At 39.8% G+C, this 22,438-nt stretch overlaps 1 protein-coding gene and 1 long non-coding RNA gene across 19 annotated transcripts in view; one reads left to right on the forward strand and one right to left on the reverse strand.

The window, feature by feature from the left end:
- Nucleotides 1-20,538, reverse strand: part of Cd46 (CD46 molecule) — a 34,691-nt gene extending 14,153 nt beyond the window's left edge. For 4 of the 18 annotated variants that reach the window (XR_010044339.1, XR_010044338.1, XM_063239626.1 and 1 more), the window contains exons 1-7: nt 19,592-20,538; nt 14,672-14,857; nt 14,218-14,320; nt 13,114-13,199; nt 12,296-12,493; nt 5,587-5,769; nt 2,818-2,865 (exon numbers count right to left, since the gene is read on the reverse strand). Coding sequence is in view for 4 of the 18 variants with exons in the window: in XM_063239626.1 (XP_063095696.1) it covers nt 2,818-2,865; nt 5,587-5,769; nt 12,296-12,493; nt 13,114-13,199; nt 14,218-14,320; nt 14,672-14,857; nt 19,592-19,715 (928 nt within the window). In the remaining 14 variants the exon portion in view is untranslated. 18 annotated transcript variants of the gene reach the window in all.
- On the forward strand, nt 5,765-11,718 carry LOC134474031 (uncharacterized). The gene is made up of 2 exons (XR_010044585.1): nt 5,765-10,762; nt 10,886-11,718. It is a non-coding gene; the product is annotated as an uncharacterized LOC134474031 (long non-coding RNA).
- Nucleotides 20,539-22,438: the final 1,900 nt, after the last annotated feature.

Raw genomic sequence — 22,438 nt, forward strand, 5'->3', positions numbered from 1 at the left:
TGTAAGCTGTCTAACAGAGGCCTTAATATGTAACTTGAAATGCTCCTTTGTGTAACCCTGCTTTTACTGCCTTTGTATAACTATGACTTGCAATGTCACTTAAAATGTAATGGGACATTTCTTCCTCTATAACCCATGGTTTGTATAACTGATGGCCTCACAATGTAACCTAAAATTTTTAAACTCTCTTAGCAACCCATGATGTCACCCAACCTTCCAATCTTAAAAGCACTAAATCTGCCTCTACCTCCCTGTGCTTTCCTTAGGAAAGCACTAAAACTCACCTCCCCCATCCTGGGCAAAGCTGACTCTTTGGGAGAAATCCCAGTAAAGCCCACCGATGTAATAAACTGCCTCTTAAACCTCCTAAGTGCCATTTTTTTCCTGTATTTGGTCTGTTTTCTGCAACCATAAGAGATTAAATTCAGAATATAGGAAGCACTCTTAAAACTCAGTGACTGCAAACCCCATTCGAAAATGGGCCAGAGTTTGAATAGCTCTTCCTGTAGAGAAGATAGACCCATGGCCAATGAGCATGGGACAAGACCACTGTGTAAGGGATCCTTAGGGACGCAAATAAAACCCTGATAAACTGTCACTTCCTGCTTCCTAGGGGGCACTGTTGAACTGAATGCATGTCTTCTCCAAATTCAGGTTGAAATGGAGTTGCTGGCGTGGTGCGTGGAGTGGGGTGTGGGCCCCTGGTGGGTGTTTAGATCACGAGGGTGTAAGTGCTCCAGGGGAGTCCTCTCAGCAGGGGCGCAGGTCGCATGCAATGGCCGTGACCTCCCTCTCGCCTGCACTCACTGGCTTTCCTTCTCCCTTCCTGTCTCATTGCCCTTGGCTGTGTGATGGGTCCACCACGCTGTGACCTGGGCGAGGGCCCTTGGCAAACGCCAGCACCTGCGCAGCTGACCCTCCAGCCTGCCTTATAAAGGGCGCTGCCTGGACAGCCTATGACGGATGGCCATTGTTATGAGAACAAAACAAAGCCAGTGCCATGTTACAGGCATGGCAAGATGTGGAAAGCCTGTCGGCGAGTATGTGATGCACTGCAGATGCTGGGAAGGGTGGTGTAGCAGTTCTTTAAAAAATAGACCAGAATCATGCAGGGACCCAGAAGTTCTAGTCCTAGGCATCCATCTTGAAAATGGAAACTTTAGAACTGACACTCGTACATCCATGTTCAAAACACTAGTTTTAATCAAAAGTGGAAACAGTCCAGCCCAAATGTCTACCAAAAGATGAATAAATGAAATACTGTGTGTATGTGCAATGGAATATTATTCAGCCATAAAAAGTAAGAGAGTTCTGCTATATTACAAGATACTTTAAAACAATATGTCAAATGAAATAAGCAAGAATTAGAAGAACACTGTCTTTTTAAGTACTAAGAATAGGAAAAATCTAACATAAAATACTGGTTTTGGGGAGAAAGAGAAAGGAAAAATTACGTAGTGGATTTAGTTTCGGATGTTCAAAAACGGTTGCACTATAATGTCACTGAATTGGCAAACAAAAAATTGACCTGGAAAATTAACGAGCGTGGTCCAGAAATATCTGATAAGGAAGCATTTATAATAATTAAAATCCTGTAATGTTGCAGTAAAAAAAAAAAAGAAAGAAGAAGAAGGAGAAGGAGAAGAAGCAGGAAGGGGGAGGAGGGAAGAGGAGGAGGAGGAGGGAGAGGAAGAGGAAGAATTCTGGCCCAAAAACGAGCAGAGTCTAAAAGAGAAAGGAGCAGAATAATTACGAATATTGTGGCTGATGAAAGTGGCAGTTTAGACCAGCAGGGGGTAACAATTTACCCACAACTGGTGGTTCCTGACTTGGGGGTGGAGGGCCATGACCTGTAGTCTCTGCCTATGGTCATTCCGTAGACCACTGTGAATTTCAAGTATGTCAACAATTTAAATGCGAAGAATGAAGTCGCGCACACGTGGTTGAAATTTTACATGATTTCAGCATCGGAAAAACCTAGAGATCCTACAAGAACAATATAAAACTCACAGCCACTAGGGAAAAGATTGTACACCTGATTATCTATTGATGTGAAACTCCTGAACATAAAAATGATCGCTGACAGGAGGAGTAGTTCAGTAAATATGCATATATTTAAGTCATCATCAGAATGGGTGGGAATCAATCTATACGACCGTCAGTACAAGGCACTAAGTTGAAAAAAGCCCAAATTGTGGAATATTAAGTACTGCATAATGTCATCTTGATTTAAGAAACAGTGCCAACCCATAAAAGCATGGTGGCATACAGAAATAGATGAAAAGAAACCCTAAACTATGAATAGTGATTGGCTTAGACATAATGAATTAGAGAAATAACTAATCTTTTATTCTATACATCTGTAATTTTATGAAAATATTTGTGAACTAATATAATTAAAAGTTATAAAAATCAATCTCAGTATAAAAATCTAGTACAAGGAAAAAATGAAAATGTGGAAAAATGTTTACATAAAAGGTGTTTTAATATATAAAAACTCTTAAAATGAACAAAAAAATCTTTGGGAAACCAATGGAAAAGTGGACCCCAAAAAAAGACATACATAAATAAATGTAGACCTTTGAACACAGCGTCTCATCGTCTCAGGAGGCTGAGGCAGGAGGACCACGTAAGCCTAGAAGTCTGAGGACAGACTAAGCAAATAGTGAGGCTCCGTCTCAGGTAAGTGAATAAATAAGAGTGCAGACTAAAAAAAGTGGAGCCTCAGTGCCAAAGAAATACAAACTAAAGCAAAATATGATTTTTAAATCTATCATTAAAAGATTTTAAACTACATAAGAAAGATAATTGTCAAACCTGGATAATTATAAACTGGCGGCTTGGTGGGATGAGTAGGCTTGGGACCTGAAAAACAAATGTGACTCTATCAATTCTCTGTCAGTTCTAGTCTCAATACAGAACTATGCACTTAATTTTGATATTTCACTTTTTAAAAATAGTACCAAAATGAAAAATATACGGACTGTCTAAATCTTGCAATTTAGTTCTAGTTGTAGGAATTTTATCTGTGTATGTTTTTGGACGACATCCGTATTTGCCCAAGTATGTAAAAATGTATACTCAAAAGTGCTCATTGTAAAAGAATCTGTGCTCACTACAAAAATACAGCTTTGTATTTTTCTCTTTTTTGAAACAGGATCTTGCTATGTAGTTAGACTGGCCTTGAACTCACTAGGTAAGCCCAGTCTGGCCTCAAACCCATAGCAGTGCTCCTGCCTCAGCCTCCTCAGTGCTGAGATTCTAGGCATGTGCCACTGTGTCCGGAGCAGCTTTGTATTTTATAATGAAAATTCAGAAGTTAATAATAAATCATGAAAGTAATGTGCTAACCATATGTACCTTTTTCAAGTGAAAAAATCCAGTCACATCACACTACATAACTTACATCTTAATGGTTTTCATTTAGTATTTCTTAGGCATCTTTTTCACATTAAAAATCACCATTAAAATCCACCTTAACACCATTACATACTGCTGTTGATTCAGTTTTTCCCTAACTGATGATAAGATATGATTTTATCAGGCATTTTGATATTTTTGTTTTTAAAAAAGACTCCCGTGGTCTCTTTTCTTCCTAAGCTTTTTCTTGCAATCGGCTCTCTCCTCATCTTTCAAGCTCCAAGCTGAGTTGGCAGTTACACATCCTTTAAATCAAGGCTTTCAAAGCAGCCTATCAATACCTCCAGCCCGCAAGGTGGCGCTGCCCCCTGGCGGCGTGTGCGCAGCAGGCGCGAGCGGGCGGGGTGACCTTCCCGCTTCCCTTCGCAGCCTTCATTTTGTCGACTCATCATCAGTCTGCGCAAAAGCCTTCTCCCGTCCCACCCTTGCAACCCCGTAACGCAAGTCCGGAGAGGGCGCTGGGTTCTTGTAGGAATTATACAAAGGTAACTACTATCTTAGCGCGTATAAATGCCTGCTCTTCTACACATATGCAAGAGCTAGGAGCCCGCTCGGTCGGTCGTTGAGGTTTCTTTTAGTTCAGTATCCACATTAAACCAAGGGAATCTAATAGAAATGATGTCAGCTGGGTAGGCAGAGCCCTTCTAGAGACCTGTCAACCGTCTGCCCTGGCCATCAGCTCTCCGTGGCTACTGTTACTGCTCCCTTAGCCTGCTGGGCAGTCAGGGCCGCCTGGAGCCAGGAAGACAAGTCCTTCCCTCACCTGAGACACTTTCTCCAACCTTACAGCAGCAGACCCTGCAAGAAACCATCCGTTTCAGTAAATGAGAGCTTTCCTACCTGTCAGTTGCTATACAATTTAATTTCTGTCGCCAAATAAAACTGCTCAATAAAGAGAAAAAAGAAAAATGGCTTTAGGTGACAAAGGGAGCAGCAAGGTAGGTCTTGTTCTGGAGTGAGCACGGACGGCCGCTTGAGACGCCTGCATAGGAGAAATAAACCGCTCGCGTTCCAGGAAAGGAAACCTAATTCTGGGGGAGAAAAGTACCAGCAGAGGTGTTAACAGATCACGTAAAAAAAGAATAAACTACCAAAGGCGAAGACACCGAAAACATACACTAGCAAACAGATTCCCCTCTGCACTGATGACTCGGTGGCAGAACACAGCTTAGCTGGCTTTGGGAGTCTCTCCTCCACCTCCTGCGCTAGGTGTCGCAACGCATTTCATGTTAGACTCACTGTGAGCCAGTAAGGAAGGAACTAAGTCATTTTGCATCTGAGTAAACACATTCAAAGTTTACATAGCTTGATCTCAAGTTTGCATTCTTGTTTGTAATTGTGAGTTACGGCAAACATTAGAATCCCTATCAAAGACAGCTGTAAAAATATTCATCCTCATCTTATTACTAAAAACAAGTAGTAAAACTTACGAGTATTATGAATGAACAGGTAGATTAATAATCTTCCCGCTATGATTAGACCTTACTGGGAATTTAAAGGATATATGAAAAAAAATCACAGGAATTTAAAGGATTTTCAAAGACTATAAACAGGATGCTACTAAATCTGAGACAGTAGAAGGTGGAGGTTTTGTATTGGGGGAAGTTGACATTGGAAAAGAAAATTACGGAAATTGGATCAAACACTTGGGAGTTATTGTCAGCATTTTCACCAGACACTTAAAAGATTTTTGAAATGATACAAGCAGAAAGTTATTAAACCTGAATAACTGAAAGTTGGAGGTTTTCCATGGGAGAAGGCAGCACTGGAAAACAAAATAACAATAAAGATGGGTCAGTTACTTAGTTTTCATTGCACTTACATGAACGATGCCTGTCATTCTTGTTTTCACTAGATAAAAATGTCCACACTTCAGCTTACTCTAAAAATTACTTAGAGTTCACATTTTATACATAAAAATACTGAACAAGACAAGCATATACCCATGCGATGATATAACACACTAAGAACCCTAGAAAAACATGCAAAATCACAATAGAGTTCTGTGTGAATTCTATGACAGATGTCAGACACAAAAATGAATGCAAACGGAGCTGGCAAAGTCTGTTCCTAAGCTTTTCTGTATAATTGATATTTTATGTCAAAGGAATAAACTCTTTAAAAACTCTTTTAAAAACAAGAAGGGAAAACAGACAACCTTTGTACCTTTAAGACATTCTGGGATAGAGGGTTTCCACGTATTGTCACTGCCACAGACAACTGTGCTGCTGCCATTGAAGTAGAAACCTGGGAGGCACTGAAATGTAACTGTGGCTTGGTAGAAAAATGTTTGTCCAAGTCCTGATATCTGTTTTCCATTCTTAACTACTGGAAGTGGACATTTGACCACTGAAAAGAAGGAAAGAAAAAAAACCCAGGATTTAATGGAAATTTATTGTAACATAAGATTCAGAAAAATTAGTACAAAGTATTAATTTGCAGTAAGAGCAAAGAGATAAGAAATAGAACATGTTTGAAAATAAAATTAAAAAATATATGGTGAACTGGGCATGGTGGCACATGCCTGCAATCCCAGGATTTGGGAGGCTGAGGCAGGAGGACTGCCATGAGTTTGAGGCCAGCTGTTAGGTTACATAGTGAGTTCAAGGTCAGCCTGAACTATACAGCAAGATCCTATCTCAAACCAACAAACAAAATTTACATTTCAAATTTTAATATAAAGCATTTTAATTCTAGGTAAACAGAGAAACTTGGTAATTTGCTCCTCACAAAACAGATTATCATATTTTATTCATTCCCCACCCCACAAGTTTTGAGGAAGGCTGGACAAATTCAGGCTAAGTTTAAACATATTTTAGCTCTGGGGATATTTTTTAAAGGTCATGATGACACTGATAATGTTACCCTGCTCTTTGCAAACCTAAGAAAAAGACTTTTCTGGAAAGGCATACTTGAACTGAAATTTAAAAATAGAAAAGAAGCTAGTTGTACAAAGAAGTGCGAAGAGAAATTCATGTAGAAACAAATACAAGTCGGAATTTCAAGGTATAGAAAGGCTGATGGACTTCAGACAGCATTTTGTAAATCTTTGCTGGTTTCAACGCAGAGATAAAGAAATACTTTTTATGTTATAAACCAATATACAAGCGCACAGGCCCAAAATAAAACCTAAGATCATTACTTCACCATATACTAGTATACTTCCTTATTTCTCATTCTATTGTGTTTCTTAAGAAGCAAACTGCAGTCATGATTCACTAGGTTGATTTTAGGGCCCATGAGTGGTTTGGGAGAATTTGGGGAAAGGGAACAGAAGCCACTGGGTTGGGGACAGTAAGGGAGGGAGGTCAGCATGCAGGCATTTTCAGGCTGGGTCAGACACAAGAAAGCTCTTCCCTTCCCTATAGAACAGAACTTCCACCCAGCATCACTTCTTCTAGCTCCAAGAGCTTCCTTTACAATGCCTGTAATTTAGTGTTTTCATTCATTTGACTTAAAATGTAATTAAAAATTTAGCTCAGCGGCATAAGCACCTGCCTTGCAAGCAAGTGCACAGTTGTGAGTTCGATCCCCGGTATTGATTAAAAAAAAAAAAAAAAGTGGGGGAGGCTGGGATTTAGCTCAGTGTCATAAGCACCTGCCTGGCAAGTGCAAGGTCATGAGTTCGATCCCTAGTACAAAAAAAAAAAAAATTTCATTCATTTAACCTTCAGTTTGGTTGGAAGGATTTCTCCTTGATCCAGAACTCCAAGTTAAGTGTCTTTTCTTGGAGCACATGCGAGACATTGCTGCCTTCTGGCCTCAGTGATTTCTTAGGCGAACTCTGTGGGTCTTAGCAGATCCTGCAGCTGCTTCCCTTTCAAATGTAACGCAGGTTTTCATTGGTGGTGTTTTCTTCCGGCTGGCTGCTTTTCTGGTATCTTTTGTTTTTAGTAGTTTTACCAAGTTAGTAAAATTTACCAAACTACAAGGTTCATTTTTCCATTTTTTTCTTTTTGGTTAAATTTTAATAATTTAGGGCTGGGGATTTAGGTCAGTGGCAAAATTGCCTGCCTAGCAGGCTCAAGGTCTTGAGTTTAAAAGAAAAAAAATTATTCATTCTGCCCAAGTTTTCACTGAACTTACTGAATCTATGCTTGCTGTTTTGAATCAAATTTGGATAATTTTCTGGCCACTATTTAAGCTATTTTTCTGAAACTTCATTTACATGGATATTCTCCCACAGGTCTGTAAGATTCTCTTTGCCTCTAAAATTATTTTCTTAAATCATGTTGGATTTTTAAAAAATGTTCAGTGATGATTTCACTTCTGTCCAGGTCCAGCTGATGATTTTTTTAAAGTTTGGTACAATTTACAGTAAAATTCACCCTTTCAAGTTTCCACGTGGATGCGTTTCACAGACGCAGTGAAAATCAGAGAGACTGCTGCAGTCAGTAAGAAATTCTGGCCCTCTCCGAACTTTTCCACACACACACTTGTGATTGCCCCACCTCCCCACTGACCACCGCCAACCCCAAACTCTTCCTAACACAACAGTGTTGTTTTTTCAGATTGTCATATAGACGGAATTATACGGCCTTTAGAGAATGGCTTGCATTACTCAGCCATTTGGGACCCATTTGTGTTAGTGAGTTGTATGTACATGGATGATTTTAAGTCAACAAGTGTGTTTCAGATTGCCTGTTTGAATTCTTACCAGCAAAGTTATGAGAGTCCCAGGTGAGTCGTATATCCTCCCCAGTACGCTGTGTGGTTGGGATTGTGCGTGTTTAAAGGTCAGCTCTTCTAATGGGTGTTTCATGGCATCGCGTTTACAGAGATGATTTGGTTTCTTCCTTTCCAATATGTATCCTTATTTTTTTCTCTTGCCTTATTGCACTAGGTAGGACCTCAATAACATGTTAAATGTTGAGACGATAGTGCATATCCTTGCCTTGCTTCTGCTCTAGTTTGTTTTTTAATTAGAAGGAAACGAGTCTTTCACCATTAAGTATGCATCAGCTATGTGAGTTTGTAGATGGTCTTTTTTTAGACGGAGTGAGACAGTTATCTTCTATTCCTAGCCTGTTTTATCATGAAAAGATGATGAATTCTATCAAACAGGGTTTTTGTTTGTTTCTTTTTTGGTATCTAGTAAGATGATACAATTTTCTTCTTTGTGCTCTCTCAATATAATAAATTATTAAATTTTGTATTGAAATAACCTTGCAGCCCTAGGCTAAAATCTACTTGTTAAAGATTTATTGTTTTTAATGTACCACATGATTTAATCTGTTAATATTTTGTTGAGGATATTTAGTTTGATATTCATCAAGGATATTGTTTGTAACTTTTTATGTTTTTGTCCAGGAGATATTGTCTTCATAAAATGGGTTGAGAAGTTTTGCCCCCCTGGATTTTCTTGAAAAGTTTATATAGAATCGCTATTGATAACTCCTTAATTGTTTTGTCAAATTCATCATGAAGCCATCTGGGCTTGCAGTTCTCTTTAGAGAAAGATCACAGACAAATTCTATTTCGGTAATAGATATAGGACTATTCAGGCTATTTCTGAGAGAGTTTTGGTGTTTAGATACTATTAAGAAATTTGTCAATTTAATTTAAGCCAGTAAATTTAAAGGCATTAAATTTTATGTAATATTTGTTGCAATATTCCTTTATGCTTTCCTTGTTCACAAGATATTTAGGATGTCCTTTTTTTCATTCATAGTACTGGTGATTTGTGTTTTTTTTCCTTTGGTCTATCTGGCTGTAGCTTTATCTATTTTATTTATCTCCAAGAACCAGCAGTTGGTTTTATTGATTTTTTTTTCTATTCAGTTTCATTGATAGCAGGTCTGTTTTTATCATTTCTTTCAATTTGCTTGCTTTGGGCTGAATTTGCTAAAGTTTTCTTAAGGTACAGGTTTAGAACATCAATGTATGACTTTTTTCCTAACATAGTTATTTCATGCTATAAATTTCCTCCTAAGCATTGCTTTAGCTGTATTTCCCAAAATTTTGATATATGTTTTTTATTTTTGCACTATTAACAACACTTTCTAATTTCCTACCGGACTTCATTCAGCTATTTTGAGTTATTTTGGGTTATTTTGAGGTGTGTTGCATAATTTTCAATTATTTTGGGATTTTCCTTGATATCTTTGTCATTGATTTCTGCTTTCATTCCATTGTGACCAGATAATATACTGGTCTTAACTTTTAAGTATTTTTTTAGAATGCTCTTATTGCTAGGACAGTTTTCTGTCTTAGAGATGTTAAATGTTGTTATGTTTTGCATCTGGATGTCCCCACAAAGCCTCATGCCATCATGGGGCCAGGCTTCTAGAGTTCGTGACTGATTCATGGTCCAATGCTGCACCCACCTTAGGGTGGGTAGCCTATATACAATATAAGGGACAGAAAGAGTCATCTTTTGCTCTCCTTCCCTTTTTGCTGTTTTCTACTACCATGAACTGTTTTCTCTGTGCTACACCACCCTGCCTTCGAGCCAGGTGATTGTGGACTAAAATCTCCACAAACTGTGAGCTAAATAAATCTTTCCTACCTTTATTTTGGGTGTCAGGAATTTTGTCTCAGCAATGAAAGAAAACTAACCAAGATAGAATTTGGTCCCAGAGAAGTGGGGTTTTGCTATGACTCTACCTGACCATTTGATTCAAAGGCCTTTGGGAATGGCTTGTAGGAAGAATTTGGAAAGATTCTGAGATGTTGTCTGAAAGAGTAGAGCTGGAATGCCTTAGGTTGTTCTATACAGGAGATTCTGGTCAGAGATCAAAAGAAGGCTGATAGAAAGCCTGCCAGTAAAGACCAGGTTTGGGAGGTTTCTGCTGGGAAGGACTGCATCAGCTGTCAGACTCTAGATGATATGTGTTATGGCTTACAAGAAATTGTGTCTGCGTTTTGCTCATGTCCAGAGACTGCCTGAGACTGTGATTAAGCACAGTGGACTAATCAGTCTGGCAGAAAAAGTTTCAAAGTAGTCAAATACTAAGGCTGTGGTATGGCTATTGTTGGGGGCTTCTAGCCTGATTTATGTTAAGAACAAAGAGCAGAGAGCCTAGCAGGATGATTTAAAATGTTGTGAGTTTGTCCAGAAAGGAAGTTCCAGTAACGCCGTGGACAGCAAAGATAGATCAAAGGACAGCTTCATTGTTGAGAGGGAGCAGAATATAAATGATGGCCTAAGGGCATCACAAGAAACAGCAAGACATCACATTTTATAACCTCAAAACTGCAAAAGTAAAAAGACATTGCTTTGAGGAGAAAGCCACAGAACACTAATGTTCCAGAATGGCAGAAGCGTACAGAATATGTTACTAACAGTGAGGTTCAGAGTGCCAAGTGATCCAAGTACTCGACCTCCACGGCCAAGAGAGAGGTAAGCCTGGTTACTGCTCCAGCTGGCAGTGCACCTTTGCATCATCCACTTGATGTTGGTTTTAGATGCATGCAGAATGCAAGAATTCTGAGATTAAAAAGGCTTCCACTCAATTTCACGCAGAATATGAATGCCTGGGAGCCCGGCAGTGTGTGAAGTTGTAAGTGTGAAACCAAAGGTAAAGTGGAGAACCCAGAAGGTTGGAAAAGCCAGAAATGTGGATTGTCTGAGGAAAACTGCAGAGTAGGCCCAAGACAGAAGCTGTGAGAGCTACAACCACCAGCAGTGCCACAGGAGTGGAGCCACACAAGCCTTTTGGAGCTCACAATTTACTACAGATTGCTGTGGATGTTCCATATGGAACTATAGGGCTTAATGTTTGTCCTGCTGAATTTCGGATTTGCTTTGGTCCCATTTCTCTGTATTTCCTTGTTTGTAACTTTTGGAATGGAAATGTTTATCTTATACCAGTGCATGTTGGAAATGTTTGTTTTCATTTGTACAGGGGTTTGAAGCTAAGAGTTTGCCTTACATCTTGGGACTTAGACTTTTCAGCAATGCTGAAACTGTTAGGATTTTGGCAGCTCTTGGAGATGGACTAAATGCCTTGTGCATAAAGGACGTGCATGAGTCTTTAGGGGGGCCATGGGCAGAACATTATTTTTTGTGTTTGGATGCCCCCAAAGCCTTATGGGGTCATGGGGGCAGGCTTCTAGAATTTGTGATTGATTCATGGTTGTGGGTACTCCACCCATTCTAAGGTAGGTGGCCTACATACAATATAAGGGACAGAAAGTCTTCTCTCTGTATTCCTCCCTTTTTGCTCTTTTTGCTTTTGCTGTTTTTTGATGCCATGAATTGTTGTCCTCTGTCATGAACCACCGTACTTTGGAGCCAGCAGATCATAAACTGAAATCTCCACAAATTATGAGCTAAATAAACCTTTCCTTCCTAAATTTTGGGCTTCTGGTATTTTGTCTCAGCAATGAGAGAAAAGTTACCAACACACATGTATATTTGAAAAGAGCATATATTTTGCTGCTGTTCAGGTACTTTTGATTCAAGGGGTGAACCCCATCCAGTGTCACCATACTTTTGGACACTCTATAGTGCCTTAAACCTTTGAGGGTTAAAATTTTTTGTTCAGAGTTTACTATTCAATATCCAGTAAGAGAGTTATTCTATTATAATCAACTTTATCCTTATCAATAGGTACAACTCATATTCTTGTGGTACAAAACAGCACTTTATTTTTAAATGTTTTGTTGTTGTTTCAAACCAAAACACCCTAATGCATAAACGTAGTAGTTCACAATATATTAAATATACTATGAAGAACAGGGAACTCTTAAAACAGAAATATTTTTTACTTGGATTATATTAAATTTAATTAGAAACTACTTGTATAAGAGGAGGAAACACATTTGGCTTTTTTTCTGTGTGTGCTTACTTGTAGGTAAAAACAAAAACTATTCACAAAATATTCCCATAGTAATTAGAAATGAAGAAGCAAATACATCAAAAGATTATTACCTTTACATTCAGGAGCTGCGCTGCTCCATTTTTGATGGCCTGCACAGTAGAGCACTTCGTTTCCAACAAGTGAAAGTTTATCTGGTCCCTGGACAGCATCACAACTATAAGTTACTGCTTCAAAATATTCAAATACTTGTACATCACTAAAGGTGTATTTTCCGTTCTGTATTTTTGGAGGTGGTGAACACAGAACTTCTTTTTAAAAAGAGAGAAAAAGAAAAAATGAAAATATAAGTGAAGAAAAAAATTAAGATAATAAAGCTTTTGGAACTATCTTTAATAAATTCATCAATATAGGAGTTTTATAAATTAGTTCTGTGACTTCAGTGTCCATCTAGTAGATTTTCTATGAAGCAATATACTGTCCCCAATTGAAACTTTTAATATAGAAATGAACTTTCGGAACAAAAGTTATTTTTTAAAGGTATTTATATTTATTTGCAAGATCATGTGAGGATTACTCCTGTAAGAGATGCTCATAATTTAATAACAGAACATACTTGTGATTAAAAATAAACTTAAATGCTAATTTAGAGATGCTTGATAATTTATAAATACATTCTTTTAAATTGATGGTTCACAATATTCTCTTTTGAAATTTTACATAAAAATGTTGTGCATGTTAACGTATATGTTTTGTCCTTAAAATGAATTAGTAAATAATTCTTTCTAAAACTTCTCTACTTTAATCCAAATATCATCCATATTAATAGATATCACCCACATAAAGAAAAACTCTTTGGGGTACATGCTCATCTAAATGCATAAAGGGGTCCTGTGACCCCCTAAATCTTAAAAAAAGAGAATTTACTTACTTTCACATGTGGGAACCCTGCCATTCCAATCCACGTTATCTCCTCTAAGCTCACAACTTAGTGCTGCAATACCAGATACATAAAAACTAAATGAGAAAAGAAAAAGTTACTGTTTCCTTTAGTGATTAATGAGATACACCTAATAGTGAAGGAAATGTTTAGATAACTGTCTTGCTATACTTTGGCAGTCTGAAATGGGTTTTGTAAAAAACATACAATGAAAGTGCCAAATAAACTTGCAATTTAATCAAAGGAAGAGTTTCAGTATGAACAGATACTCAAGAGGAATAATACCTAAATAAATCTCCTACTAATTGCCTGCCAGCCTGGTCTGCTTATTTTCTCCTGCAATCACTCTACACATTCTTCGCTCCCTCCCTGTGCCCAGTGAGGACAGGGACCCAGTAGGAGGAGCCCCTGCTGCTGGCTGTCTGGATCCAAGTCTCTGCTTTATGACTGACAGCTACTTCAATGTGGACGAACCACGTCAAGTTTCTCTTGCTCACTTGCTCTTCAAAAGAGGATGCCTATGGTGCCTCCTAAAACTGTCTAGAGAATTAAGCTCCTCTAAGTATTATTTAGGTCAGAAGATCTTTCTAGGAAAAGCTCGGATTATGACCCAATGAAATTTTCCTTAATGATTTTAAAAAATGTTTTTCCCTAATGATTTAAATTCCCAGGAATCTCTCCTCTTTCTGGAGCCCCACTGTCATTATCATGAATTATTCTACTTGTCTGTTACTTCTCCTTGGCTATTTTACTTTAATAGCACTGTATATATGGTATTTCTCTGGAAAGGAGAACAGCTTTGGTTGGTGTTTTCTATCCTCCGTTTCTTGGTTGTGAAGGATGAAGTCACTACCTTTACTTTACTCTTAATGCTTACAGTAGTCTTATTATCCAATATAACAAGAATTGTACAGCTTTGATTTCTTTGTACTTTAGTTCCTTATTGGACAACTTTTTGTGTGCATAAGAACCTAAGGATTGTTGGGCTAACAATATAGAGTACAAAATTAAAGGAAATGTACATGAATGCCTAAGAACAGCAGCAAAACAAATGGAACCAGTAATGTTTATTGTTTCTGCTAAGGAATGACTTACCCCTCAACACAAGAAAAGTGAACTATATCACCCCATGTGCGAGTTCCATTTATGTATTCTACTCTGCCCTTTGGAGGAGGGTTTAGATATGTGCATTGCTTTTCTGAAAGAAAAGAATTGTGAAATTTTAAAATCCAGTTTCCAAACGTACTTGAATCAAATCCAAAATTTTGCATTGTTATTTTGAATTCATGGAATATTATCATCTTTATTTAACTACCATAGTATAAGGGCAAATGTAAAGTTCACAATTACACAGGTAACCAATTGCCAAGCAACATTTTCCTTAGAAATTTCTCAAAGCTTGAAAAAGCACAATTAAACCAAACTCTTGTTTCATATGAAAAAATTACCATTGCAGTAGTGACACATGTACTCTAAAATGTGTGAAAAGCTCTAGAGCAAACAAAAAGAAAAAAACAAATAAAACCAATACTTGGTTATATTTACTTACTTATACAACCGTCATCTGTAATAGGAACCCACGAGTGATTCTTCTCACAGGTAGCAACCATGAGATAAAAAGGCTGACGAAGGTATCCTTTTTTACATCTATACTCTACTTTTTCCCCAATTTCATAGTAGGGCTTAGGATTTATAGGCTCCATAGCTTCAAATGGTGGTGGCAGCACACAGGCATCTAGGGAGAAAGGAGTAAGAACTTGAAGATAAAATATTAATGCCACTTTCACCAATTAGAGACTGGTTGATGTTATGTTGGGCAGAAAGAATGGCAAGCTCACTGGAAATTGTTCTGGAATTTTTACTCAAGTGAGGAAAATAATAGAAGAATGGCCCTTTGAAACAAATAAACAAGCAGCCTGTGATTTATTTCAGAATAAACTGAATTTCCATTTGACAGTAAACCAAAGGATGCCATCCATGGTTTTGGCCTTAAAAACATACATCCAAGTATGCATCTTCTTCCACCTTTTTCTAAATTCCTTTCAAAATTAACCTCTCCTCTAAGAAGTCTCCTCTGCTGCACTGTACTCTGCTTCAATAGCTCTTCCATAGGCTGAAATCGAACCTTTTGACAACTTGCCACTCCAGGCTCAGCTGTCTGTCAGAAGACAAATCCCTAGAGGTCAGGGCAAGTGTCTTCCTTTTCTATTACAACTCATACCCTTGTGCATACACAAGAAATGCTGTGATAAGGGAATTATCAAATAAGCATTGTAGCTTTCCAAGATCAAAATGAATATAGACTCAAATATTTTAAAATATACCCTTTCAGTCCACTCATTTCATATAGATGAACTGAGCACCTTACAAGTAAAGAGAGGTCATTGAAACATCAAAGTTTACTACACGGGCTTTTCTTACATAAACTTTCAATTTTATTTGTATGTGTGTGGATTTTAGGATTTTGTGCTTTCTGAACATACAACACAGTTGAAGCTTGCCTCTTGATCCTTATATCATTAATTTCCTTGGAAAGCTCCCTGTGATGGCTATGGCCTGTTAATCCCACATATCCCTAGAGTAAAGGCTATATTTTGTGCTTTTCAGTTTTAGTTCTGTTGGGGGAGGTTGTTTTGTTCATATAGTGTGGTGCCTTTCACTCCAGCAATTCATCTTCCTTTCAATTAATCTGTGTACTTGTAAACCTAACAAATCCATTAGGACAATGATGTATAATAAGATGACACTAAGCAAAAGCCTAAGTTGCTAAAAGAATCCTAATGCCTCTCGTGAGTTAAGGACCCAAGGACAAAGGTCTGTTCCCCTAAATATGAGAGATGGTCCTCTCATCTCATGTCATGTTCTGAATTCTAAAACTACCTGATGTCCCGTCTAGTATTTTATCTATACTCTGTTCTGCAGTCCATCTGTTGACAAAGTTTTTATTTCAACCCTGCTAACTTTGAGCTCTGAACATTCCTTGGGAGGTGGCCTAAAGCAACAATAAAAAGCCATAGTAATTTAAACCATTGTTTTAAAAAGAGTTCAAGCAGAGTTGTGTTTCCTTTTGAGCCAGACTCTCACTGTGTAGCCCAGGCCATCTAGAACTTGCCATGTGGCCCACGCTGGCCTTGTGCTCGACATCTTTCTGTTTCTGCCTTCAGAGTGCTGGAATCACTATATTTTCATTTTATAATAAGAAAAAGGAGGATAAGAAACATCCTGTAATTCTATTCTGGATGTATAACATCATTCCAGGAATCACTAAAACAGAAGACAGTGCCCAGAACACTGAATTTCCTTCCTGTTTCTGATGTTCACACCACACGCCCAGCTTTGGTGTCTTAACTTTCACATAGTTTACAAAATGACTCATTTTAAGCTGCAATGCCATCCTGTAACTAACAGATGACATGATTACAGTATGGTAAGCTGGCCCAGAGGTGCTCAGGAAAGTGAATTAGCTCTGTAGACTGATCCCCAAACTGTGTACCTTAGAATTTGCTCACAGAAGTTACCTCTGACACATACCCACCAGAAACTCCTGCTATTTGATTAAAACTGGTACTGCAATGAAACCGGACCATTGTATCTTGCTGTTTCTCCTATCCTCACAACTAGTTTGTTTTTATTAGTGTAAGCGTGTGATAAAGAATAGCTACATTTGTTTTGGGGAATTGGTCCCCAAACTGGAATGGATGACGATCAAGATATCTTTCACTTTTCACTGGCTTCGCTGAATCACCAAATTCATTTTCCACATTTTGACCAGAGCATTCTATATGTCACAGTCCTCAAGGCTCTAATAAGACAGATATTCTTCAGTAGCTTCACAGCACCTCAGAGTCACACCTGAGGCCCCTTAATATGTCCCACAAACCTTTAAGGTCTCTGCTGCCAGACTCTGCTCATGCCCGGCAGACCCAGCAGAGGGAGCATGTTCAGCCCTCCAGGCCTGCGGGCATCACTGTATTTCAGAGGCCATTCCTCCCACCCTGCCCTTCCTGGTTGCCTGTTAATAGCACTTCTTCCTGGAAGCTGCTCGCCACTGCTCACTCTAAAACCTTGGGTTACCTGTCCCTATGGGACCCCATGTCTCCTTTCGTAGCTCATTTTGTTGTACTTCTTTGTTGCTGAGACCCACAATGGACTGTGCTTTCCTGAGGACCACACCATCCTGCATCCTGTCTCCTTAGACTTAACCCACCCATCATCCTACCTGGGAAGTATGTTCTGCCTTTCCCTGGCAGCACTCACCAGGTGCCTTCCCTTGGACTCTCCCAGCATGTATCTCTCACTGAGCTACCACAGGCCTTTGAGCCTAACAGCTGACATGGCTGACTCCATCCACCCACATGACCACAATCTTACAATAATGAGCCCCTTGTAGTGTCTGTTCACACCACCATCAGGCACAAAGCAATGATGGAGACTGTGCTGTTATGAATTTTGTTTTGCAGATAAATTTTTAAAGCTTTTATGCACTGGTGAAGGGAGAGTTGGCCACTTTAATTTCCTGTTCCCCAATATTCTAGAAACCCTCCAGTTAACCACATAAATTCTGTAACCTTAGCATGTGGAATAAGGAGGCTGAGACCCCACATAAGCATTTGTCATATTGGTTTCTTTACCTGGACAGAAGAAAAAGAATTAAAAATCAGCGGATGAGACCATTCATAACAAGAGACTGAGGACTTCATCCAGAAAAGCAGCCCTTTCTGGAGGAATAAGACTGGTCTCACAATTTCAGAAATGTCCCTCTATGACCTCAAATTACCAGTCAGCCCCTGTTGAGATAGCAGGCCTTCAAAGCCCAGCACTGTCTGCCCACAAAAGTAAACTGCTCTAAAAATGAAACACTTATTCTATTCACCTTTCCTCCCTGCCTAGCCTAGTGAGTTCTCACCTTTGCTGTTGCTAGGGTTTACATCTTTTCATTTTGCCTTTTACCCTTGCTCCCCATTTCTATTCCTCTTTTGTGGTTTTTGTTTTTTGGTTTCTCTATGTACCCCAGACTGGACACAAACTCAAGGCCAGCTTCCCCTGTGCTGGAATTTATGGATGTGGGCCACCAAGCAGGGCCCCTATTAGAAGTGAACTGTTTCATAAGCACTAAGAAGCACAACTGGAGTACTGGGGTCCTGGAGAGTCTCCTGATGTCAACTGATCCTACCTCAGCACCCCAGAAAGCATGGCTCTTTAAAGCACTTTTTTCTGGAAGTGGGAGGAATTTGTTCCTGTGGTCTAAGCCCCCAGAAAGTATGGTATGTCTTTGGTACTTAACAAAGGTTTCTATACTGAGGTTAACAAATCTGCCATTGGGACCCAGAAGTGTGACAAAACAAGTAAAATCTCTGCCTTGAAAAGAAGAGAGGTAGAGAACAGAAAACCAGTTTAGGAGGCCATGATGGACTGGGGGTATGTGAACTGGTGTGTGTGTCAGAGATCTCTCTAAGCAGGTGACAGCCCAGATGCCTCTCCAGGTTCAAACAGTCCAGTATGGCGCAAGGGAAAAGGAAACGTTTCAAGGAAGACTAGGGAACAGCGGGTGCCACACTGCTGGGTCTGTCTGATGAGTAGGAGCATGTGCCCCTTCCTGCCTGTTCACTTCTTAGTTACCAATAAATTCGTTAGTGTTCAGATTTAATTAATATCTGCCAATAAATCTTAGAAAATATGTAGATTGCCTACTAAGTGTCAGGCATTGGGGTTATCCGCAATTGAAATAAAGTCCTCACCTGTTATATTTACAAGTGTGTGAATCCATGTGTGCATGTAAACAAACAGAGAAAGATTCCAGAAGTAGGAACAATTGCTTATTATCTAGTATCCTCCTCCTAGGAGCAGCCCAGGACCTGGGACATGGAAGGTGAATACTATTGAGTGGGTGTTGCTGAGTAAAGAAATGCATCATTAAAGGATCCGATACATCAAATGGCATAGAAACACCACAAATACAGGATGTGTAAAGGAGCTGGCCTTTGTGTAAATTTTACTTAATAAGGATGTAATCTACGGCGTTTAAAAAGTATTCCATTTAACGAAACATAAAACAAACCACCTTAATATTACGTATCAATCCTTTTTTAGGCTATAGTTTCTCAGTAGGCTTGGTTAACAATGATTCTTAGGTTACTTTTTCCGACTATGACTTTATGAAAAGAGGTGGGGAAATGCTAAAAGCCTTTAGGTAATAGCTTTTAGGTCATGGACAGACAGAAAACAAAAACAAGATCACGTGTAAACGAGGTCCACTCCGTGTTGGGCACCAGAGACTTCACAGAGACACAAACCCATCCGTCTAAAGCCGGCACTGACAACTGCCTTCCAGAACCCTGCCTGGACACTGCGCCCTCGTCGCCGCCGAGCTGGTCCAGGACCTTGCTCCCTTCAAGGAGCCCGCAGCGAGCCTGGCTGCGGCTTCGTCCAGCCACGGCCTGCAATGGCCCCGCCCCACTCCAGGTCCTACCGGAGGAGGCGGCCAGCAGAAACACTGCAGCCAGCAGACAGGCGCCCAGGATGCGCCACCAGCTAGCAGCGCGACTCTCGCCGTGGAGAGGAGGCGCCATGCACCGGGTGGAAGACGCCGTCATGTTGCTGGAGATGCGCAGGAAACTGAGCGCCGGCAGCGCAAAGTTGTCCCTTTTGTGCCCACTTGTCCAGACGCAACAATCCCAAACTCACAGAGTGTGAAGGGCCACACAGCAGGTGGGCGTGGCCAGGGCCGAGAAGTGTCCTGAGGCGGAGAGTGATGGACCAATTGACAGGAGGCAGGGCGGGGCCCTGACTGGGACGGACCAGTCCTAGGAGGGTAGGGCGGGACCTTGACGTGGTGGGCGGGGCCTCGGTGTGGCTGTCTGGGACTAGGAGCTGACCCCGGCTACGGACCCCTTGTGGCGCCGCTCCCGCCTTAGGCTCCCTGAGGCCGGGCTGTGTTCTGCGCAGGCCGCCCCGACGGCCAGGGAAGGCCTTGGTGGCTACAAGCAGGCTATCACCTCAGCCAGGAGGAGTGAACAAGCAACGCTGGCCTTGTCATCATTTCCGGGGCTCGGGTTAAAGCAAACCAGCAACCTAAAAGCAGAGACTCAAGGTTGTAGCAGTGGCTCCGCTTAACCCAGGCGGCCACACGACCGGGTCCTTAACTCCGGGTCTGCTTCGGTCAGGCATCATTTGGGGCAATAGCTTGAGTTTTTCTTGCATGAAAGCTGCTGAGTTTTCCTTCTGTCGCAGTTTCCGAAATCTGAAAGGCTTGACCACGGCGTTCTCCAGTTAGCTTGTTTTTCCTTTTCCTCCCATGAGAGGCGCAGGGTAAGGTAAATTACTAGGCATCGCCAGGTCATTAGCATTCTGGGACCCTATGGGGCCCTTGCCCTGAACAGTTAATACTGACGCTGTATACTGTATGCGCATAAGAAATAAAAAAACAAAGCCAGAGAGCGAAGAATAATAACCAGGGCGGGTAGGAATGCAGTGAAACGGATGGGGGCGGTGGAGGGGGGCGAGTTTCTACTGAAACTGTTTGTCAGTGCTGGAAAATTAAGACTGAGCAAGACTGATTTGCAGAGTTGTGAGTAAATCTATATTGCTGGTTTTTAAAAAGGCAGAAGAACTGGCATTGCTAACAAAAAACAAAGTTGACATTTTCTTTCTCTCGGGTTGCACATCAACTGGTGAATGAAGATATTGAGAAGTTCAGCAGTGTTTTAATGTTTTAATTTTTGCCATAACTTTTCAGTAAACAAATACTCTTACAGTGAACATGACTTTTGGGGCCAGTTTCGCTCAACATTTATTCCAAAGAAATCAGAGCTGTAAGCAACAATTTAGTTTCAGAAAAAAATAAACTCTTAAGTGTATAGCAGAAATATTAAGGAATTAATGATAGGTATCTTTATGTGATGGAATTCTATGCAGCCAGCATTATAAAACAGTATTAGTTGAAGAACTTGATATATTTGTAAATGAAAAAGGCAGTCTAAATCAGAATGTGCCTTTTATTAAGAGAATAATTTGAAATTCATTTTCTTTGTGCCTTTCATTTACAGTTGGAATCAGATATTTTCAATTTACATATAAATTATATTTAAATATAATTTAATTAATACTTATGAATTGTATTCTTTATTATATACACATATGGTCTTGTTCATGGGATGATGGGGTAGAAGCTGTCTGCACAGGGTTAATATATGAGGCAGTGGTGGGGATTTTGAGGCTTATGACAGAAAGCTCAAATGTATCCTCTGAAATTACAAGTTTACTTGTACATTTCTGTATTTGAGATGTCCTGAAGACTTCCTGGGTTCACCAACCATGGAATTCCCTCTTGTTATCAGAACGCAGTTTTTAAATGCTTGGCAGGACAGATAGACACTAAGTGTTGAGATGGTGTACAAAATTAAATATGAGTATAACACAGAAGCCAGCTATTTCATGATGACAATGAGAAGACAGGGAATAAGAAACTCAAGAGGAAGGAATGAGTGTGTTGCCACTGACCATTGGGAAGGAGGCAGTGTGATGCGGCTCAAGGTTTGCACATATTTGTGAAAACAGAACTTCCTCCTGTTCTCTGCAACAGTAAATGCTAAATTTCCCATTTATTTCTACACTTGGAAGTAAGATTTCTGGTTTTTTTTTTTTCTTTCCTGTAAGCACATTAAAGAGTTCGAGAAGAATTTTGGTTAGTGTTTGGTTTCCTAGTTTCAAGGATTACTATTTAATCGAAACTTTGTTCCAGCCAGTAAAATTTCTATCTTTTGGGTTCATCAGATCACTGTTAATGTAAATAATTTCACAATATTTTTCTGAAATTTTTATTTGACCTGATAAGTCTGTATGAAAGCTTCTAGACCATGTCCCCTACTTTTCTGAGCAAGTTCCATGTATACAGAATGGAGTTTTCGCGCAGTATTTCAGTGCCAAGATCCATAGTAAGTGCTTGATGAACACATGATAAATACTGTATGGGATAGACGAGTCTGGCTGCCAACATCAAAAGCATTTAACACTTCTGCCAGTTCTCCGTGCCTGTTCTCCACAGCAGGAACTGACCAAATGGTGTGAAAGTTCTGAGATTTTAAGAATCTCACAGAAAGATTCATCAGGCCTATAGGCGTATTTGTGAAGTGGAGCTACTGTGTGTGGCTCAGCCTTGCCTGGGGATTTTCTTGACTAGCTCAGAGGCAGAGTGTTGACAGTGAGCTTCTGAAGTAGTGATAGAAGTCAGGAGTCAGAGCTTTGAAGGAGGTCAGTGATTAAAGCAAGGGTTCCTCCAACTCCTCCTAAAGATTTTGTCAGACTTAAAAAGAAGAAC

This window comes from Cavia porcellus, unplaced genomic scaffold (genome assembly GCF_034190915.1).
Source record: "Cavia porcellus strain 051 isolate PalLab524CR breed Dunkin Hartley unplaced genomic scaffold, mCavPor4.1 scaffold_29, whole genome shotgun sequence".
NCBI lineage: Eukaryota > Metazoa > Chordata > Mammalia > Rodentia > Caviidae > Cavia > Cavia porcellus.